The sequence below is a fragment of the Schistocerca serialis genome, chromosome 8, assembly GCF_023864345.2.
Source record: "Schistocerca serialis cubense isolate TAMUIC-IGC-003099 chromosome 8, iqSchSeri2.2, whole genome shotgun sequence".
NCBI lineage: Eukaryota > Metazoa > Arthropoda > Insecta > Orthoptera > Acrididae > Schistocerca > Schistocerca serialis.
Genome location: NC_064645.1, coordinates 314,675,401 through 314,693,066, shown reverse-complemented (window position 1 = coordinate 314,693,066; position 17,666 = coordinate 314,675,401). Strand labels below are relative to the sequence as shown.

At 46.3% G+C, this 17,666-nt stretch overlaps 1 protein-coding gene across 1 annotated transcript in view; it reads right to left on the bottom strand.

Moving 5' to 3' along the window:
- The window catches only part of LOC126416993 (inactive dipeptidyl peptidase 10-like), a 1,159,463-nt gene that overhangs the window by 82,733 nt on the left and 1,059,064 nt on the right, over positions 1 to 17,666 (bottom strand). Inside the window, exons 9-10 of the mRNA XM_050084879.1 lie at positions 12,843 to 12,966; positions 2,011 to 2,234 (exon numbers count right to left, since the gene is read on the bottom strand). Coding sequence (XP_049940836.1) covers positions 2,011 to 2,234; positions 12,843 to 12,966 — 348 coding nt within the window. The remainder of the gene's footprint in view (positions 1 to 2,010; positions 2,235 to 12,842; positions 12,967 to 17,666) is intronic.

Genomic DNA, 17,666 nt, shown 5'->3' with positions numbered 1-17,666 from the left:
ACATGCTGTTCAGCTTCTTGCGTAACATTGTGGTCAGTTCTACCTCTGTCCGTCTTCCTGTGGTATGAATGAACCATCTTCATACCTGATAATATAAAACAGGACTGCTGAAAGTCTCTAATTTAAAAGCCTTAAATACCTACACATATGTTTTTACCCATGCTAAGGAAACAAAGTACAGAGTGCTCGTATTGGACAATTAAAACATTCCTGGGGCACGATGAACCACCCTGGCTCATTGTGCCCCAAGAGAACTTGGTTCAATGTGCCCCAATAGTACATATTTCAAAGAAAGCTCATGTGAGGTTATGTATGAACATCGTTAATATTTGAAGAACTATATCATTAAAATACAGTATTGATATTGTTACAGTGACTTTCTTTCTCTAAACTTTGGTGACAAAGGATTGGACAATATTTAATCTATCTACGTCTCCAAAAATTACTTCACTGTCACAAAACTAACATATCACCAGTACAACACTAATGGCGGGAACTAGATCCCGCAGGAAACAAATGGCAGTCAGTAGAGCAGTACTGACAACATATGCACAGGGGAAAAAATAATTTACCGCCTTATACTGAAATTATGCTACATGATTCATTGTGCCCCGTGGTTCAGAGTGCCCCACTCTCCCCTACATCCTTCCCGCTTGTTTTCAAACTTAGTTCAACCTGTTCCTGTGAGTGGCGCCGTCACAGCATGTCTTCAAGATGGCTGCTACACTTGACATTCATCAGAAGCAACTTGCTGTCATAGAATTCCTGTGCTGTGAAAACGAGACAGTGGGAAACATCCACAAGAGGTTGAAAAAGGTGTACGGAGATGCTACTGTCGATTGCAGTACAGTTAGTCGGTGGGCAAGCAGGTTACGTGACGAAAGCAGGCACGGCAATATGGAGGATTGTCCTCGCAGTGGCAGGCCTCGTACTGCACACACCCCAGACAAGGTGCAGAGAGTTAACGAATTGGTGACTGCTGACAGATGCATCACAGTGAACGAATTGTCACGCTACGTTGGGATAGGGGAAGGAAGTGTTTGCAGAATACTGAAAGTGTTGGCGTTAAAAAAGGCTTGTGCCAGGTGGGTTCTCAGGATGTTGACAGTGGCTCACAAAGAAACAAGAAAAACGGTATGCAGCGAACTTTTGGAACAGTATGAGAATGGTGGAGATGAATTTCTTGGAAGTATTGTGACAGGTGATGAAACATGGCTCCATCATTTTTCACCAGAGACGAAGAGGCAACCAATGGAGTGGCACCATGCAAATTCACCCAAGAAAAAAAATTAAAACCACACCTTCTGCTGGAAAAGTTATGGCTACGGTGTTTTTCGATTCCGAAGGACTCTTACTTGTGGACATCATGCCAAGTGGAACCACCATAAATTTTGATGCATATGTGACGAGCTGAAGAAAATTCAAGCTCGACTGAGTCGTGTTCGACCACATCGGCAAAAGCAGGATGTTTTGCTGTTACACGACAATGTCCGGCCACATGCCAGTCTGACAACCATGGAAGCGATCACAAAACTCGGATGGACAACACTGAAACACCCGCCTTACAGTCCTGACCTGGCTCCATGTGACTATCATCTCTTTGGGAAACTGAAAGACTCTCTTCGTGGAACAAGGTTTGAAGATGATGACTCCCTTGTGCACGCTGCCAAACAGTGGCTCCAACAGGCTGGTCCAGTATTTTACTGTCCGGGTATACCGGCGCTGGTTCCAAGATGGCGTAAGGCAGTTGAGAGGGATGGAAATTATGTGGAGAAATGAAAATATTGTTCCTAAAGGATGTATCTAAACACTGTAAAACTTTCAAACATGTTGAATAAAAGATGGATTTAAAAAAAAATTGTGTGCATTTCTTTTGGAGTGACCCTCGTATTTGTCGTTTTTCTGTGTGTCTTAGTTTTTGCACAGTCGCCTTTGGAACCCCTGAGCTACTGACCGACAATCCTGTACGGTCAGAGCACTGGTCTGTGTGGTTGACGGGGGGCAACGTACACAAGGTGGTTCTCGTGGTCCCAGGCGGCGATACTGGTGACCTCGAAGGCGCCCTGTGTGAGCGTGGTCGCGCGCTGCGTATCCGTTTCCACCTGGACCACGTGTGGGTAGCTGCCCAGGTCCGCCTCCTGCACCGGCAGCACCGTCACGTACGTCGCACCATCTGGGGAGAATAGGGGCGCCTCGCCAGGCTCCAGCCAAGTGCTGGACTGCTCGAGGTGCGTCTGCAACAGGGACAGAACTGGCTGAGGCTCAAGCTGTGAGAGAGGCACTTACATATGTAATGCATAATTTCAACGATGTTCTGATAATACAAGGAGCAATCAAAAATGTTATGTTAGAAGGCGTTACCACAGTATACATGAAACTTAGCACGTCTCTGATGCGAGTATATAAGCACCGACATGTAGGCAAGGGCTTTGCATGGCCTTTTGTGTCTTTCCAAAGTGCGGGCAGTAAATGCGGAAACGTGAACTGTGGCGACGTTATTAACAAATTCATTCAGATAGGATCAACGTGCTGTTATTATTTTCTTGGTTGCCGAAGGACACACATCGTTAGATATCCATCAGGGAATGATTAATGTGTATGGGGCAGCGTATCTATCGAAAACCAGCATTTTGGAATGGCGTGCCAAGTCCTGTGCTGGTCGCAATAGGACAAGACGCTGGTCGATCTTGGTGGTCAGCCTCATCCATTACTAGTGGGACACCCTCAAGCACCCGGCTTATAGTCCTGATCTCTCCCTACGCTTTGACACCGCCATCAGTCTCTTAAAATAGGCCTGGAAGGGTCGACGATTCCTTTTGGACAAGAATGTGTAGCAGACAGTTATTAACCTTTTCACACAGCAGGACCTGGTGGATCGGTGGGGTGATTACCTCGATGCTCATTGCGATTTTGCCTCATTGCCATACCAATTCTGGACTGTACGGCCTTTGAACGTAAACATTTTGGTCGCCTCTTATAACAGATTCATGGAGCGCCATCAAAAAACGGAAACGTCGCCAGTATTGGCGTGCAAATTCCGGCCTTCGTCACCAAGGAGTAGCAGTCAGCATGGGTGCACGAACCAGGTGCATGCTGCGGAGAGCCGTCCATACACAGCAACTTTTCCTGAATGATCGTTGAGGAGACGCTGTTGGTAGCCACTTGGCTCATCTGGGCAGTCACGTCGACAGTTGCACATCTACACTCCTGGAAATTGAAATAAGAACACCGTGAATTCATTGTCCCAGAAAGGGGAAACTTTATTGACACATTCCTGGGGTCAGATACATCACATGATCACACTGACAGAACCACAGGCACATAGACACAGGCAACAGAGCATGCACAATGTCGGCACTAGTACAGTGTATATCCACCTTTCGCAGCAATGCAGGCTGCTATTCTCCCATGGAGACGATCGTAGAGATGCTGGATGTAGTCCTGTGGAACGGCTTGCCATGCCATTTCCACCTGGCGCCTCAGTTGGACCAGCGTTCGTGCTGGACGTGCAGACCGCGTGAGACGACGCTTCATCCAGTCCCAAACATGCTCAATGGGGGACAGATCCGGAGATCTTGCTGGCCAGGGTAGTTGACTTACACCTTCTAGAGCACGTTGGGTGGCACGGGATACATGCGGACGTGCATTGTCCTGTTGGAACAGCAAGTTCCCTTGCCGGTCTAGGAATGGTAGAACGATGGGTTCGATGACGGTTTGGATGTACCGTGCACTATTCAGTGTCCCCTCGACGATCACCAGTGGTGTACGGCCAGTGTAGGAGATCGCTCCCCACACCATGATGCCGGGTGTTGGCCCTGTGTGCCTCGGTCGTATGCAGTCCTGATTGTGGCGCTCACCTGCACGGCGCCAAACACGCATACGACCATCATTGGCACCAAGGCAGAAGCGACTCTCATCGCTGAAGACGACACGTCTCCATTCGTCCCTCCATTCACGCCTGTCGCGACACCACTGGAGGCGGGCTGCACGATGTTGGGGCGTGAGCGGAAGACGGCCTAACGGTGTGCGGGACCGTAGCCCAGCTTCATGGAGACGGTTGCGAATGGTCCTCGCCGATACCCCAGGAGCAACAGTGTCCCTAATTTGCTGCGAAGTGGCGGTGCGGTCCCCTACGGCACTGCGTAGGATCCTACGGTCTTGGCGTGCATCCGTGCGTCGCTGCGGTCCGGTCCCAGGTCGACGGGCACGTGCACCTTCCGCCGACCACTGGCGACAACATCGATGTACTGTGGAGACCTCACGCCCCACGTGTTGAGCAATTCGGCGGTACGTCCACCCGGCCTCCTGCATGCCCACTATACGCCCTCGCTCAAAGTCCGTCAACTGCACATACGGTTCACGACCACACTGTCGCGGCATGCTACCAGTGTTAAAGACTGCGATGGAGCTCCATATTCCACGGCAAACTGGCTGACACTGACGGCGGCGGTGCACAAATGCTGCGCAGCTAGCGCCATTCGACGGCCAACACCGCGGTTCCTGGTGTGTCCGCTGTGCCGTGCGTGTGATCATTGCTTGTACAGCCCTCTCGCAGTGTCCGGAGCAAGTATGGTGGGTCTGACACACCGGTGTCAATGTGTTCTTTTTTCCATTTCCAGGAGTGTATTTGCCCTTACGCACCTCTGTGGCTATTGTTCACCTCTATCATCTATGGCGCCACACGTACCACAGTTGCTCCGACGCCATGTTGCCATGCACGGTATACTTTAACCACGGTAGCACGTGAGCAGTTAACACATTTAGCCATTTAGGAAATGCTTCCGCCCTTGGCCTGAAAGCCAATGGTCATGCCCTTTTCGACATCAGATAAATCGCTCCGTTTTCGCACTACGGCAATGATTACATTGTCTTCCAGCCCCCCCCCCCCCCCCCTATTCCCCCCCGCTACCCCACCGACACACTTTATATATCCCCCATTGCTAGTACTCCCACCTACGTCCGTGAGTGATCATTGGATGTTGACGTCGAAAATAGGTGGTGGCCATATTAACGCGACTGGACTATCTGTAATTTATACACACAATAAGCTGAATTTCATTGTTTATTTTCCTTCCTGATGTTGCAATTTTAACACTTTCACTGCTCCAGATGTAGCCCTATATATGGGACCTCTCTCAAAGAGCCGTCAAGCGCTTTTTCTCTGGTTTTTTGGCACATATTTAAAATTTTGTTTCTCCAACCTGTAGCTGGAGTCAGCCCAAACAAATGCTGCTCGTCACGTCTTTCAAGCGACACCCAGCGTCGATGGAATGCGTTGGTTTGTTTACCGTTACAAACAAAATGATTTTTAAAGTGGAATTTTACGTGCCAGATGCGGTCGTCCCAACTTAGTCCAGTGCAGGATTCTATTCTATCTATCTATCGCTTGCGCCTTTGTCCCGCATTTTGCGATCGGTGGGCCTGGTTAAATCGGATTTGGCATGTTAATGTGGAGGGGATGCCGGATGCCCTTCCTGCCGCCACCCCATACCCCCCGGGACATAATCAGAGTAACCCATCTGTCTGCGTTCAGTGTAAATCAAGGAAAAGTGAGGATGTGTTTCAAATGTCTGTGAGTCGTGTAACTGAGGCGGGACGTGGGGGCCAGCCCGGTATTCACCGAGAGGGATGTGGAAAACCGCCTAAAAACCACATCCAGGCTAGCCGGCACGCCGGCCCTCGTCGTTAATCCGGCGGGCGGATTCGATCCAGGGCCGGCGCGCCTACCCGAGTCCAGGAAGCAGCGCATTAGGGCTCTCGGCTAACCTGGCGGTTCAGTCCAGTGCAGGATTCGTTTTACTGATATGTATAAACAGGGACAAGAAAACGCGAGGATTGACGAATACTCCAGCAACGACTATACTGCCCTGGCCCGTGCTGACTGCTACCATCATAAACAAGCGCACTGCTCAGTTGCTGCTAGATTACTGATTATTCTTCGCGTTTTTTTGTTCCTTTTGTAACATATCGGGAAAACAACCATCGTTTTACACTAATCTGATAATGCCCTGTTGAATGAGCACGTAAAATTCCGATTCAAAAATCATTTTCTTTGGAACGGGAAAGAAACCAGCGCATTCCGAAGTCTCCGGGCGTCGTATGAAAGAGGCGGTGAGCAGGATTTGTTTGGACTGACACCAGCTGCACGTTGCAAAAACGAAATGGCAAATCTCTGTCGAAACACCAGGGAAAACGCGCCTGACCATTCTTACGAGAGACACCCGTTATATGCTAACAATTCCAATGCTCCATGCGTATTTGGTATGAAAAATATTTACAGCAGTTCACTGCTACAATCGCATAGATACGTATGACGTCTACTATCCGTCCAGCGACTTGGTATGAAAAATATTTACAGCAGTTCACTGCTACAATCGCATAGATACGTATGACGTCTACTATCCGTCCAGCGAGTCGGAGATGATTGTTATATAAGTTGGCGGTCTAACTCCTGGAATACTGGGAATCATCCGAACAACTTATTGAATGCTGAACCGGAGGTAAGTGGTATCATAACATTACCTGATTTGTTTGCTGCACTTTCCGTGTCATCGAATAAAATGACACGACGTTACCGTCCTGTTACGGAAGATGAGCGGCTGGGTCTTCTAAATCAAAGTGACGATACGGACTTCATTTGTGCGATCCTGTTGATGATGGTTGGACAGATAGTGACTCCAATCAGCCTGTAGGTAAATCCGTCACCACAAATATTCAAAATATTTGAGAACCAGCAAACATAGATCCAGATTTTGATGTTACTCCCGCTCCTCCCTCCGAAATCGAAGAAGAGTCTGAGCATACGTCTGACAAATCTGCTAAAAGACACAAAACAGATGATTTAAGGGGGGAAGACTATGATTTGGACCCATAAGTGTGTAATTTCGATAATGGTCATTCTGGTTGCAAAATCGTCAATTTAGATGATAAATCTACTGTATATGACCGCTTCCAAGCTGTTTTGGTCAAGAAATTGTAAAATACATACCTGAGCAATGTAATTTATACTATGAGCACCTTTGCAACGAAACCAGTGAAAAATCAAGACTGCGGCCGTGGAAAACCACAAACGGTGGTGACATTTACTGTTTCCTTGCTGTATATTTTCTGATGGCTCAAGTGAGGAAAAATGAAATAAACAATTATTGGATCAACGATATACTCCAATGTTTGCGCAGATCATGCCAAGAGATGATAAAGCCTGGAAATTTAGGGGAACTCCGAGTCATCTAAGATAAAAATTTCCAGATGCTTTTCATCCTTTTAAAAAATTGTGCATTCACAAGAATTTTATTCTCTGCAAAGGTCTTGTCCTCTTCAAACAGCACGTCCCATCCAAATGCTATAAATCTAGCGTAAAGTTTTTTGTTTCGTGTAAATGGATGCTGTAACGGGCGTAAAAAAAGAAATCGATTCTGCTGTAAATGTTGGAATACCTGGAAGCATTGTTCTTAATTCACTAGAAATGGTTCAAATGGCTCTGAGCGCTATGGGACTTAACATCTGAGGTCATCAGTCCCCTAGAACTTAGAACCACTTAAACCTAACTAACCTAAGGACATCACTCACATCCATGCCCGAGGCAGGATACGAACCTGCGACCTTAGCGGTCGCGCAGTTCCAGACTGAAGCGCCTACAAGCGCTCGGCCACACTGGCCGACAATTCACTAGAACTCAATTTTGGTAAAGGTCAAACGCGCCATATGTTGACAGTTGGTACACTAGCCCGGCGTTATTTTCTTATTTGCATGACAAAATGACACATACTTATGGAACTGTAAGGAAAAATCTTAAGCCGTGTGACATCGTGTTTCTGTCAATAGATAAACTTCTTGCTCTCAAGTGTCACGACAAGCGGAAAGAGAGAAGGCTTTCAACTCTTAATAAAAGCTAAAACATAGCGACTGATAAAACTGACAGAAGCACAAATGAATCAGAAAGAAAACCTGCTTGCATCGTGAGCTACACTGAAAATATGGGGGCCGTCGACGGGAGCGACATGATGCTAAGTTCAGTGTAATGTGTACGAAAAACTGTAAAATGATATAGAAAAGTATTTTTTTTCATTTGGTGGATCTGTCTCTGCTGAACACGCATGCGTTGTATAAAATTCAAACGGGAAGATATACACTACTGGCCATTAAAATTGCTACACCACGAAGATGACGTGCTACAGACGCGAAATTTAACCGACAGGAAGAAGATGCTGTGATATGCAAAAGATTAGCTTTTCCGAGCATTCACACAAGGTTGGCGCCGGTGGCGACACCTACAATCTGCTGACAAGAGGAAAGTTTCCAACCGATTTCTCATTCACAAACAGCAGTTGTTGTTCAAATAGTTCAAATGGCTGTGAGCACTATGGGACTTAACATCTGTAGTCATCAGTCCCTTAGAACTTAGAACTACTTAAACCTAACTAACCTAAGAACATCACACACATCCATGCCCGAGGCAGGATTCGAACCTGCGACCGTAGCGGTCACGCGGTTCCAGACTGACACCGGCCGGCAAACGTTGTTGTGATGCCTCGTGTAAGGAGGAGAAATGTGTACCATCACGTTTCCGACTTTGATAAAGGTCGGATTGTAGGCTATCGCTATTGCGGTTTATCGTATGGCTACACTGCTGCTCATGTTGGTCGAGATCCAATGACTGTTATCAGAATATGGAGCCGTTGGGTTCAGGAGGGTTATACGGAACGCCGTGCTGGATCCAGACGGCCTCGTATCACTAGCAGTCAAGATGACAGGTATCTCATCCGCATGGCTGTAACGCACCGTGCAGCCACGTCTCGATCCCTTAGTCAACAGATGGGGACGTTTGCAAGACAACAACCATCTGCACGAACAGTTCGACGACGTTTGCAGCAGCATGGACCATGGCTGCGGTTAGCCCTGACGCTTCATCACAGACAGGAGCGCCTGCGATGGTGTACTCAACGACGAACCTGGGTGCACGAATGGCATAACGTCTTTTTTTCGGATGAATCCAGGTTCTGTTTACAGCATCATGATGTTCGCATCCGTGTTTGGCCACATCGCGGTGAACGCACATTGGAAGTGTGTATTCGTAATCGCCATACCGGCGTATCACCCGGCATGATGGTATGGGTGCCATTGGTTACACATCTCGGTCACTTCTTGTTCGCATTGACGGCACTTTGAACAGTGGACATTACATTTCAGATGTGTTACGACTCGTGACTCTACCCTTCATTCGATCCCTGCGAAACGCTACATTTCAGCAGGATAATGCACGACCACATGTTGCAGGTCCTGTACGGGCCTTTCTGGATACAGAAAATATTCGGCTGCTGCCCTGGCCAGCACATTTTGCAGATCTCTCACCAATTGAAAACGTCTCGTCAATGGTGGCCGAGCAACTGGCTCGTCACAATATGCCAGTCACTACTCTTGATGAACTGTGGTATCGTGTTGAAGCTGCATGGGCAGCTGTACCTGTGCACGCCATCCAAGCTCTTTTTCACTCAATGCCGAGGCGTATCAAGGCCGTTATTACGGCCAGAGGTGGTTGTTCTGGGTACTGATTTCTCAGGATCTATGCACCCAAATTACGTGGAAACGTAATCACATGTCAGTTCTATGATAATATATTGCCCAATGAATACCAGTTTATCTTCTGAATTTCTTCTTGGTGTAGCAATTTTAATGGCCAATAGTGTATTTCAATATCTCATTTTCAGCAGAGGGCTTTCGTGGAAGCATATCGGCTGATTTGATATTTCCTCCCCTAACCGAGAGCCACGTTATCTCGTTATTCCCAGGAACATCAAAGAAGACTGCCAACAGTCAGTGTGCTGTATGCGCAATGCATTACAAAGGAAGTGACACTAGATAAATGTGTATAAAATGTAATGAACCTTTATGTTTGAATTTTTGTTTTGAAAGACACCACACTTTGAAGTTTTGCTAATGTAAAAAGTTACATATTTTTCCACCTAATATGATCTCTTAAAAAAAGTATCTATAACGATTAAAAAAAGAAAGAAAGTTAACACTATAACACTGCATTTTATGTGTCTTAATTTTTTTCTCCGTAATAACTATCGACTGCTAGAATCGTATAAACACTGACGGAAAAAAATCGCATCACCAAGTAGGAGTTGTGCGGCGAATATTACCTTTCAGATTGGTCGTGGTGAGCTGATATTAGTCAGGTAAGCCTTTAAGGTGGCAAAGACGCCATTTCAGCATCTCGCCGAGTTTCAGCTAAGTCGTCTAATAGGCTTACGAGAAGCTCGATGTTGCTTCTGCGATATCGCAGAAATACTCGGTATAAATGTAGCCACTGTATATGACTGCTGACAGCAGTGGTCACGGGAGTGTATGGTCGCAAGAAGACCACGCTCCGGATGATCACGTGATGCTGCTACTACTATGCTCTGGCGCATGGCACTGCATCTGCAGCAGCAGTGTGAGTGGCAGTTGGCACCACAGTGATACAACGAGCTATTAAAAATCTGTCACTTCAAGGACAGCTCGAGCCAGATGGCTTGGAGCGTGCAGTCCACTGTCCCCATACCACGCCATTAGCGACTTCAGTGGTGTCAAGCGTTAGTTCATCGGAGAGCAGGGTGGGGGTCTGTTGTGTTTCCTGAAGGTAGGTGGTTCTGTCTCGATGCCAGCGATGGGCGTGTGTTGGTTAGAAGGATACCAGTCGAGGGCCCACTACTAACCTGCCTGCGTGTTAGACACACTAGACCTACACCTGGAGTTATGGTCTAGGGTGCGATTTCGTATGACAGCAGGAGCACTCTCTTGGTTATCCCACGCACTCTGACAGCAAATTCGTACGTAATTCTGGTGATTCGACCTGTTGTGCTGCCATTCATTAATAGCATTCCAAGGGCAGTTTCCAACAGGATAACGCTCGCCCACATACCACTGTTGTGACGTAACATGCTCTACAGAGTGTCGACATGTTGCCTTGGCCTGCTCGATCACTATATCTGTCTCCAGTCTAACGCATGTGGGACATCATCGGACGACATCTCCACTATCCCTGTGCTGACTGACCAAGTGCAGCAGGCGTGGAACTCCATCCCATAAACTGACATCCGGCACCAGTACATCTACATCTACACCTACGTGATTACTCTGCTGTTCACAATATTGGCAGAGCGTTCAATGAACCACCTTCAAGCTGTCTCTCTACAGTTCCACTCTCGAACGGCACATGGGAAAAAAGATCACTTAAATTTTTCTGTACGAGCCCTTATTTCTCTTATTTTATCGTGATGATCATTTCTCCCTATGTAGATGGGTGGCAACAGAATGTTTTCGCAATCGGAGGAGGAAAATGGTTCAAATGGCTCTGAGCACTATGGGACTTACCATCTGAGGTCATCAGTCCCCTAGAATTTAGAACTATTTAAACCTAACTAACCAAAGGACATCACACACATCCATGCCCGAGGCAGGATTCGAACCTGCGACCGTAGCAGTCGCGCGGTTCCGGACTGAAGCGCCTAGAACCACGCGGCCACCGCGGCCGGCTCGGAGGAGAAAACTGGTGACTGAAGTTTCATGAGAAGATCTCGTCGCAACGAAAAACGTCTTTGTTTTAACGATTGCCACTCAAATTCACGTATCATGTCTGTGACACTATGTCACCTGTTTCGCGACAATACAAAACGAGCGGCCCTTCTTTGTACCTTTTCAATGTCATCCGTCAGTCCCACCTGATGCGGATCCCACACCATACAGCAATACCCCAGAATTGGGCGGACAAGCGTGGTGTAAGCAGTCTCTTTAGTAGACTTGTTGCACTTTGTAAGTGTTCTGCCAATCAATAGCAGTCTTCGGTTTGCTCTACCCAAAATATTATCTATGTGATCGTTCCAATTTAGGTTATTTGTGATTGTAATCCCTAAGTATTTAGTTGAATCTACAGTCTTCAGATTTGTGTGACTTATCGCGTAATCGAAATTTAGCGGACCTCTTTTAGTATTCATGTGAATAACTTCACACTTTTCTTTATTCAGAGTCAATTGACACTTTTCGCACCATACAGATATCTCATCTAAATCATTTTGCAAGTCGTTTTGATAATCTGATGACTTTACAAGACGGTAAATGACAGCATCTTCTGCAAACAATCTAAGACGGCTACTCAGATTGTCTCCTATGTCGTTAATATAGATCAGGAACAATAGAGGGTCTATAACACTTCCTTGGGGAGCGCTGGATGTTACTTCTGTTTTACTCGATGACTTTCCGTCTATTACTACGGACTGTGCCCTTTCTGACAGGAAATCCGAATCCAGTCGCACAACTGGGGCGATACTCCGTAGGCACGCAGTTTGGTTAGAAGACGCTTGTGAGGAACGGTGTCGAAAGCCTTCTGCAAATCTAAAAGTATGGAATCAAAGATGCAAGCACGTTTGCATTCAATATTCTCGCAGTTACATCGGTTGTTAATCTAACAGCATTACACATCTGCAATGGCTTATCTCGCGCTTATGTTAACCTGTAATCTTGCAGAGTCCACTGAAATGTTACTAAACAAATGTATTCCCGAAATTTCATTACTCAGCATTAATTATTTTTTGGTGCAGAGATTTTTTTTACGTCAGTGTATATGCTCCACTTGAAAATTCCACGCATATAGAAGGCGGGCGCTCAGACTAAATGCGCAGCCAAAGGGTTAATAGCCAGCAAAGCAGCATTGTTAACAGTGACTGGCTGCTAAAAAATAGCCTGTAGATTTTTTATTTTTGGATTTTAATGTAAGATTGGCAGTAAAAAGGAAACTAGCAGCGGCAGTTAATCAGATAAAAGTCTTAAACGAAGCCCAGTATTGCATTGGGGTGACTCACCTGCTCACAATTCCACACCTTGGCGCGGCAAATGGATATGACTGAGACATTCTGCCGGCGGTTCAACCACACCACGGACACCTCATCATTCGATAGCCACCTCACCGACGTGAAGTACTGGTCCCTGCAATCCCACACAGATTTGTGATACATCACATCGACTCAGAAAATCCCAGAATTATAAGGGGATCAAAAAGTTTCCGTTTGAGGGCGCTGCTGCAGCAAATTTGCAACGTAGCGAGACTCCGATGCATGCGGTAAATGCAGCAACGTGAATTATGCCGATGTTATTGCCAAATGCGTCCAAACAGGACCATCACGCTGTTATTCTCTTCTTGGCTGCCTAAGGACACACACGGGTAGTCGTCCATCGGAGGATGAAGAACGAGTATGGGGCAGCATGTCTGTCGAAACCCACCATTATGGAATGGTGCAACAAGGGGTTCTGCTGCTTCATGATAACGTACGTCCGTAGGAGTTACGACAACTCCAACGAAGGCACTGGAGCACCCGCCCTATAGTCCTGTTCTTTCTCCATGCGATTATTACGCCTTCAGTCGTTTAAATTAAAGCCTTGACGAGTCAAAGATTCCTGCCGGAGGCGGGAGCGCAGCAGGCAGTTACTGACCTGAAACTTTTTGGCAGATTAAAACTGTGTGCCGGACCGAGACTCGAACTCGGGACCTTTGCATTTCACGGGCAGGTGCTCTACCATCTGAGCTACCCTAGCACGACTCACGCCCCGTCCTCACAGCTTTACTTCTGCCAGTACCTCGTCTCCTACTTTCCAAACTTTACAGAAGCTCTCGGGCGAAAGACAAAGGTCCCGAGTTCGAGTCTCGGTCCGGCACACAGTTTTAATCTGCCAAGAAGTTTCATATCAGCACACACTCCGCTGTAGAGTGAAAATCTCATTCTGGAAACTGCCCCCAGGCTGTGGCTAAGCTATGTCTCCGCAATATTCTTTCTTTCAGGAGTGCTAGTTCTGCAAGGTTCGCAGGAGAGCATCTGTAAAGTTTGGAAAGTAGGAGATGAGGTACTGGTAGAAGTAAACCTGTGAGGACGGGGCGTGAGTCGTGCTTGGGTAGCTCAGATGGTAGAGCACTTGCCCGCAAAAGGCAAAGGTCCCAAGTTCGAGTCTCGGTCCGGCACACAGTTTTAATCTGCCAGGAAGTTTCATATCAGCGCACACTCCGCTGCAGAGTGAAAATCTCATTCTAGTTACTGACCTCTTCACGCAGCAGGACACGGTGTTTTACCAAACGGTTATCTTCAAGCTGGTGAGTCGATGTGGGATGACTGCGTCAGCGCTCACGGCGATTTTGCCTTGACATACTGATTCTATACTGTAAGGCCTTCGAACGGAAACTTTTTGATCGCCCCTCAAAATTAGTAGTCTCACTTTCCTACAAATTGTTCATATGAACAAATATGGCAATTATCTCCCTTTCGTGCGTCCTTTGTGTTATACAGTTCTGCATTCAGATGAAACAACACCATAAATTCAATATTGCAGTAGTCTAGAAATGGTTCAAACGGCTCTAAGCCTTGTGGGACTTAACATTTGAGGTCATCAGTCCCCTACGCTTAGAACCACTTAAAGCTAACTAACCTAAGGACATCACACACATACATGCCCGAGGCAGGATTCAAACCTGCGACCGTAGCAGCAGCGTGGTTCTAGACTGAAGCTCCTAGAACCGCTCGGTCACAGCGGCCGGCATTAGTCTAGAGTCACAGGGCATTACCATCACCACGAGATTCAGTAGCATCCGCATTCACAGCCCTTACACATTATTGTTATTAGCATTCTTGATTAATCATTCCAGTTTTGGTCTCCTAAGGATCATGGACAATATTCTGGTTGATTCCCTGGTGTCTTGCTACTTCTTAGTATTTTTCCATTCAACCACGCCACCTACTTTCAATCCTTTCTTCATAAAAAATTCCTTTTCTGTCACCTCTTTTTCTCGCGTGTGGTTTATTTTCATATATTTCTTAGTCTGTTTAATCCAGGACCCTGTTGTCTTCTTTCCTCAAAGACATTCGAAAATATGTTCGGTAAAGTCACGGGACAGCGATATGTACGCATACACTGACGGTGGTATTTTGTACACAAGGTATAAAAGGGCAGTGTATTAGCAGAGTTGTCATTCATACTGAGGTGATTCATGTGAAAACGTTTCCGACGTGATTATGGCCGCACCACGGCAATTAACAGACTCTGAACGTGGAATGGTAGTTGAAGCCAGACGCATGAGACATTCCATTTCGGAAATCGTTAGGGTATTCATTATTCCAGGATCCCCAGTGTCAAGAGTGTGCCGAGAATACCAAGTCTGAGGCTTGGCCTGTCACCACAGACAGCGCATTGGCCGACGGTCTTCATTTGACGATCGAGAACAGCGGTGTTTTCTGTGAGTTGTCAGTGTTAACAGACAAGCAACATTGCGTGAAATAACCACAGAAATCAATGTGGGTCGTACGACGAACGAATCCGCTGGGACTGTGCGGCGAAATTTGACGTTAATGGGCTACGGCAGCATATTCCCGACGAAAGAGCTTTTGCTAATTGCACGACGTCGCCTGCAGCGCGCCCATGTCGGTTGGGCCCTAGACGACTGGAAAACCACGTCCTCGTGAGACGAGTCCCGATTTCAGTTGATGGTGGCGTTCGGGTGCGGTGCAGACCCTACGAAACCGTCGCTCAAGTTGTCAACAGGGCGCTGTGCAAGCTGGTGTGGGCTCTGTAATAGAGTGGGCTATGACTCGACGGAATAGACTGGGTCCTCTGGTCCAACTGAAGCGATCATTGATTGTAAATTATTACGTCTGGCTACTTGGAGACCATTTGCAGCCATTCACGGACTTCATGTTCCCAAACAACGATGAAATAGTTATGGATGACAATGCGCCATGTCGGCAGGCCACAACTGTTCGCGACTAGCTTGAGGAACATTCTGGACAATTCGAGCGAATGATTTGGACGAAATGAATCCCATAGAATATTTATGGGTCCTAATCGAGATGCCAGTTTGTGCAGAAAATACTGCACCGGCAATACTTTCGCAATTATGGACGGCTATGGATGCAGCACGTTTCAATACTCTCAGGGGATTTTCAGCGACTTGGTGAGTCCAGGTCACGTCGAATTGCTGCACTACTCCGGGCAAAAGGAGGTCCAATACGACACTGGGAGGTATCCCATAGCTTTTGTCACCTCAGTGTATGTTCAAACAGAATAACCGTTTTTTCGATATTGCTCCTGCTATAATTCCTATGTTATGGTGCTGCTGTAGTTAGAAGACTTAGTATGTTCCATACAGTTCAACATTTACATCTACAACCATACTGTGCAAACCACTGTGAAGTGCATGACAGTTGTATCACTAGCGTACGGCTTTTGCCCTTCCCATTCCCGTATGAAGAACGGGAAAATGATTCTTTAAATGCCTCTGAGCGCGCTTTAATCACGTCCTCACCATCCCTGTGGTAACAATACGTAGGGCGCCGTAGTATCCGTAGTATATTCCTAGATTCGCAATTTAAAACTGGTGACTGAAACATCGTAAGCAGGCTTTCTCGGGATAGCCTGCGCCATCTTCAAGTATCTGCCAGTTCTGTTTCTTCCGCATCTCCGAAACACGGGTCAATCAATCCTGTCACCATTCGTGCTGTCTTTCTCTAAAGGGGGCGAGGCAGCTAAGACTGGCAACTCCAGATTTATCCCGAATGAATAAATATATCGAGGTGCTGTTTTCCCCAAGTTATAGCGAACAATATGGCGAAGTTCTTGACGTTCGCAAGTGATTCTTATCGTTTATAGTCACCGAATTACGACACCGATTCTTTTCTATGGCATTTGAAAGAAGGTTCTAAGAGAACGTCAACGATATAACACGTAAAGGACTTGATCAAATAGCATAAAGCTAACAGCGCCACTAACTATGCCCCGTCGTCAAGAGAAGAGTTTTCTTTAACGTCTGCCCTGTTCTACCAGATGCAAGCAAACACGAAACTCAGCTAAGGTTCTAGTGTTTACCTGTGGGCTTGAAGCCCAGCATCGTGGGTTCTGCAGCTGCAACAATCACATAGCTTTCTTGTAAAGCTATTGAGACAGTCACAATATATATGACAGTCGAAAAAGTAAATATCGTTTATGGCGGCTCTCGGCAAACTATTACAGCAGCGATGCGGTTGTATGCTGAAGAATATGCAGATCGTGCCAGGTACTCATGATCAGTCGTTGCAAACGTTATAAAAAGGTTCTAGAAACTGGAAGTGTGGAGAATAAAACACGCCAAGGAAAAACAAGAGCAACTGACGAAAGAAATGAAACTAACATTTTAACAGCAGTAACATACAGTGCAAATGTCAGTAAGAGGTATCCCTGAAGTACGAGAGAGATAAACCAAACAACACTACATTCCATCGCATTTCATCTTTTTCACATTTCGTTGCATCTACAGCTTCATGTGAATGACTTACAAAATTTACAAAATTGGTTACAATTCTCCAAAAGTTATCTACGAAAAGCGCAAAGTGATGCGACATGTCTATACAAAATTTTGCTCAAGGAAGAAGCTTTGTTTCAAACAATGGGAAAGACAATCTTCGTAATATGCACTAATGGTGAGCTGAAAATCAGAGTTGGCTCACAGAAGTGAATAAAAATAATGCTCTTATTCTATCAACGTTTGGTGCATGTTTTTCAAGACCCGCATCATTCATCTCTGATTTATTGATGAGAGTCTAAATACACTCAAGTATCTCGAATTCCTAAGATATGCTGCTGCCGCTGTTATTGGAAAACATCCCACTGTA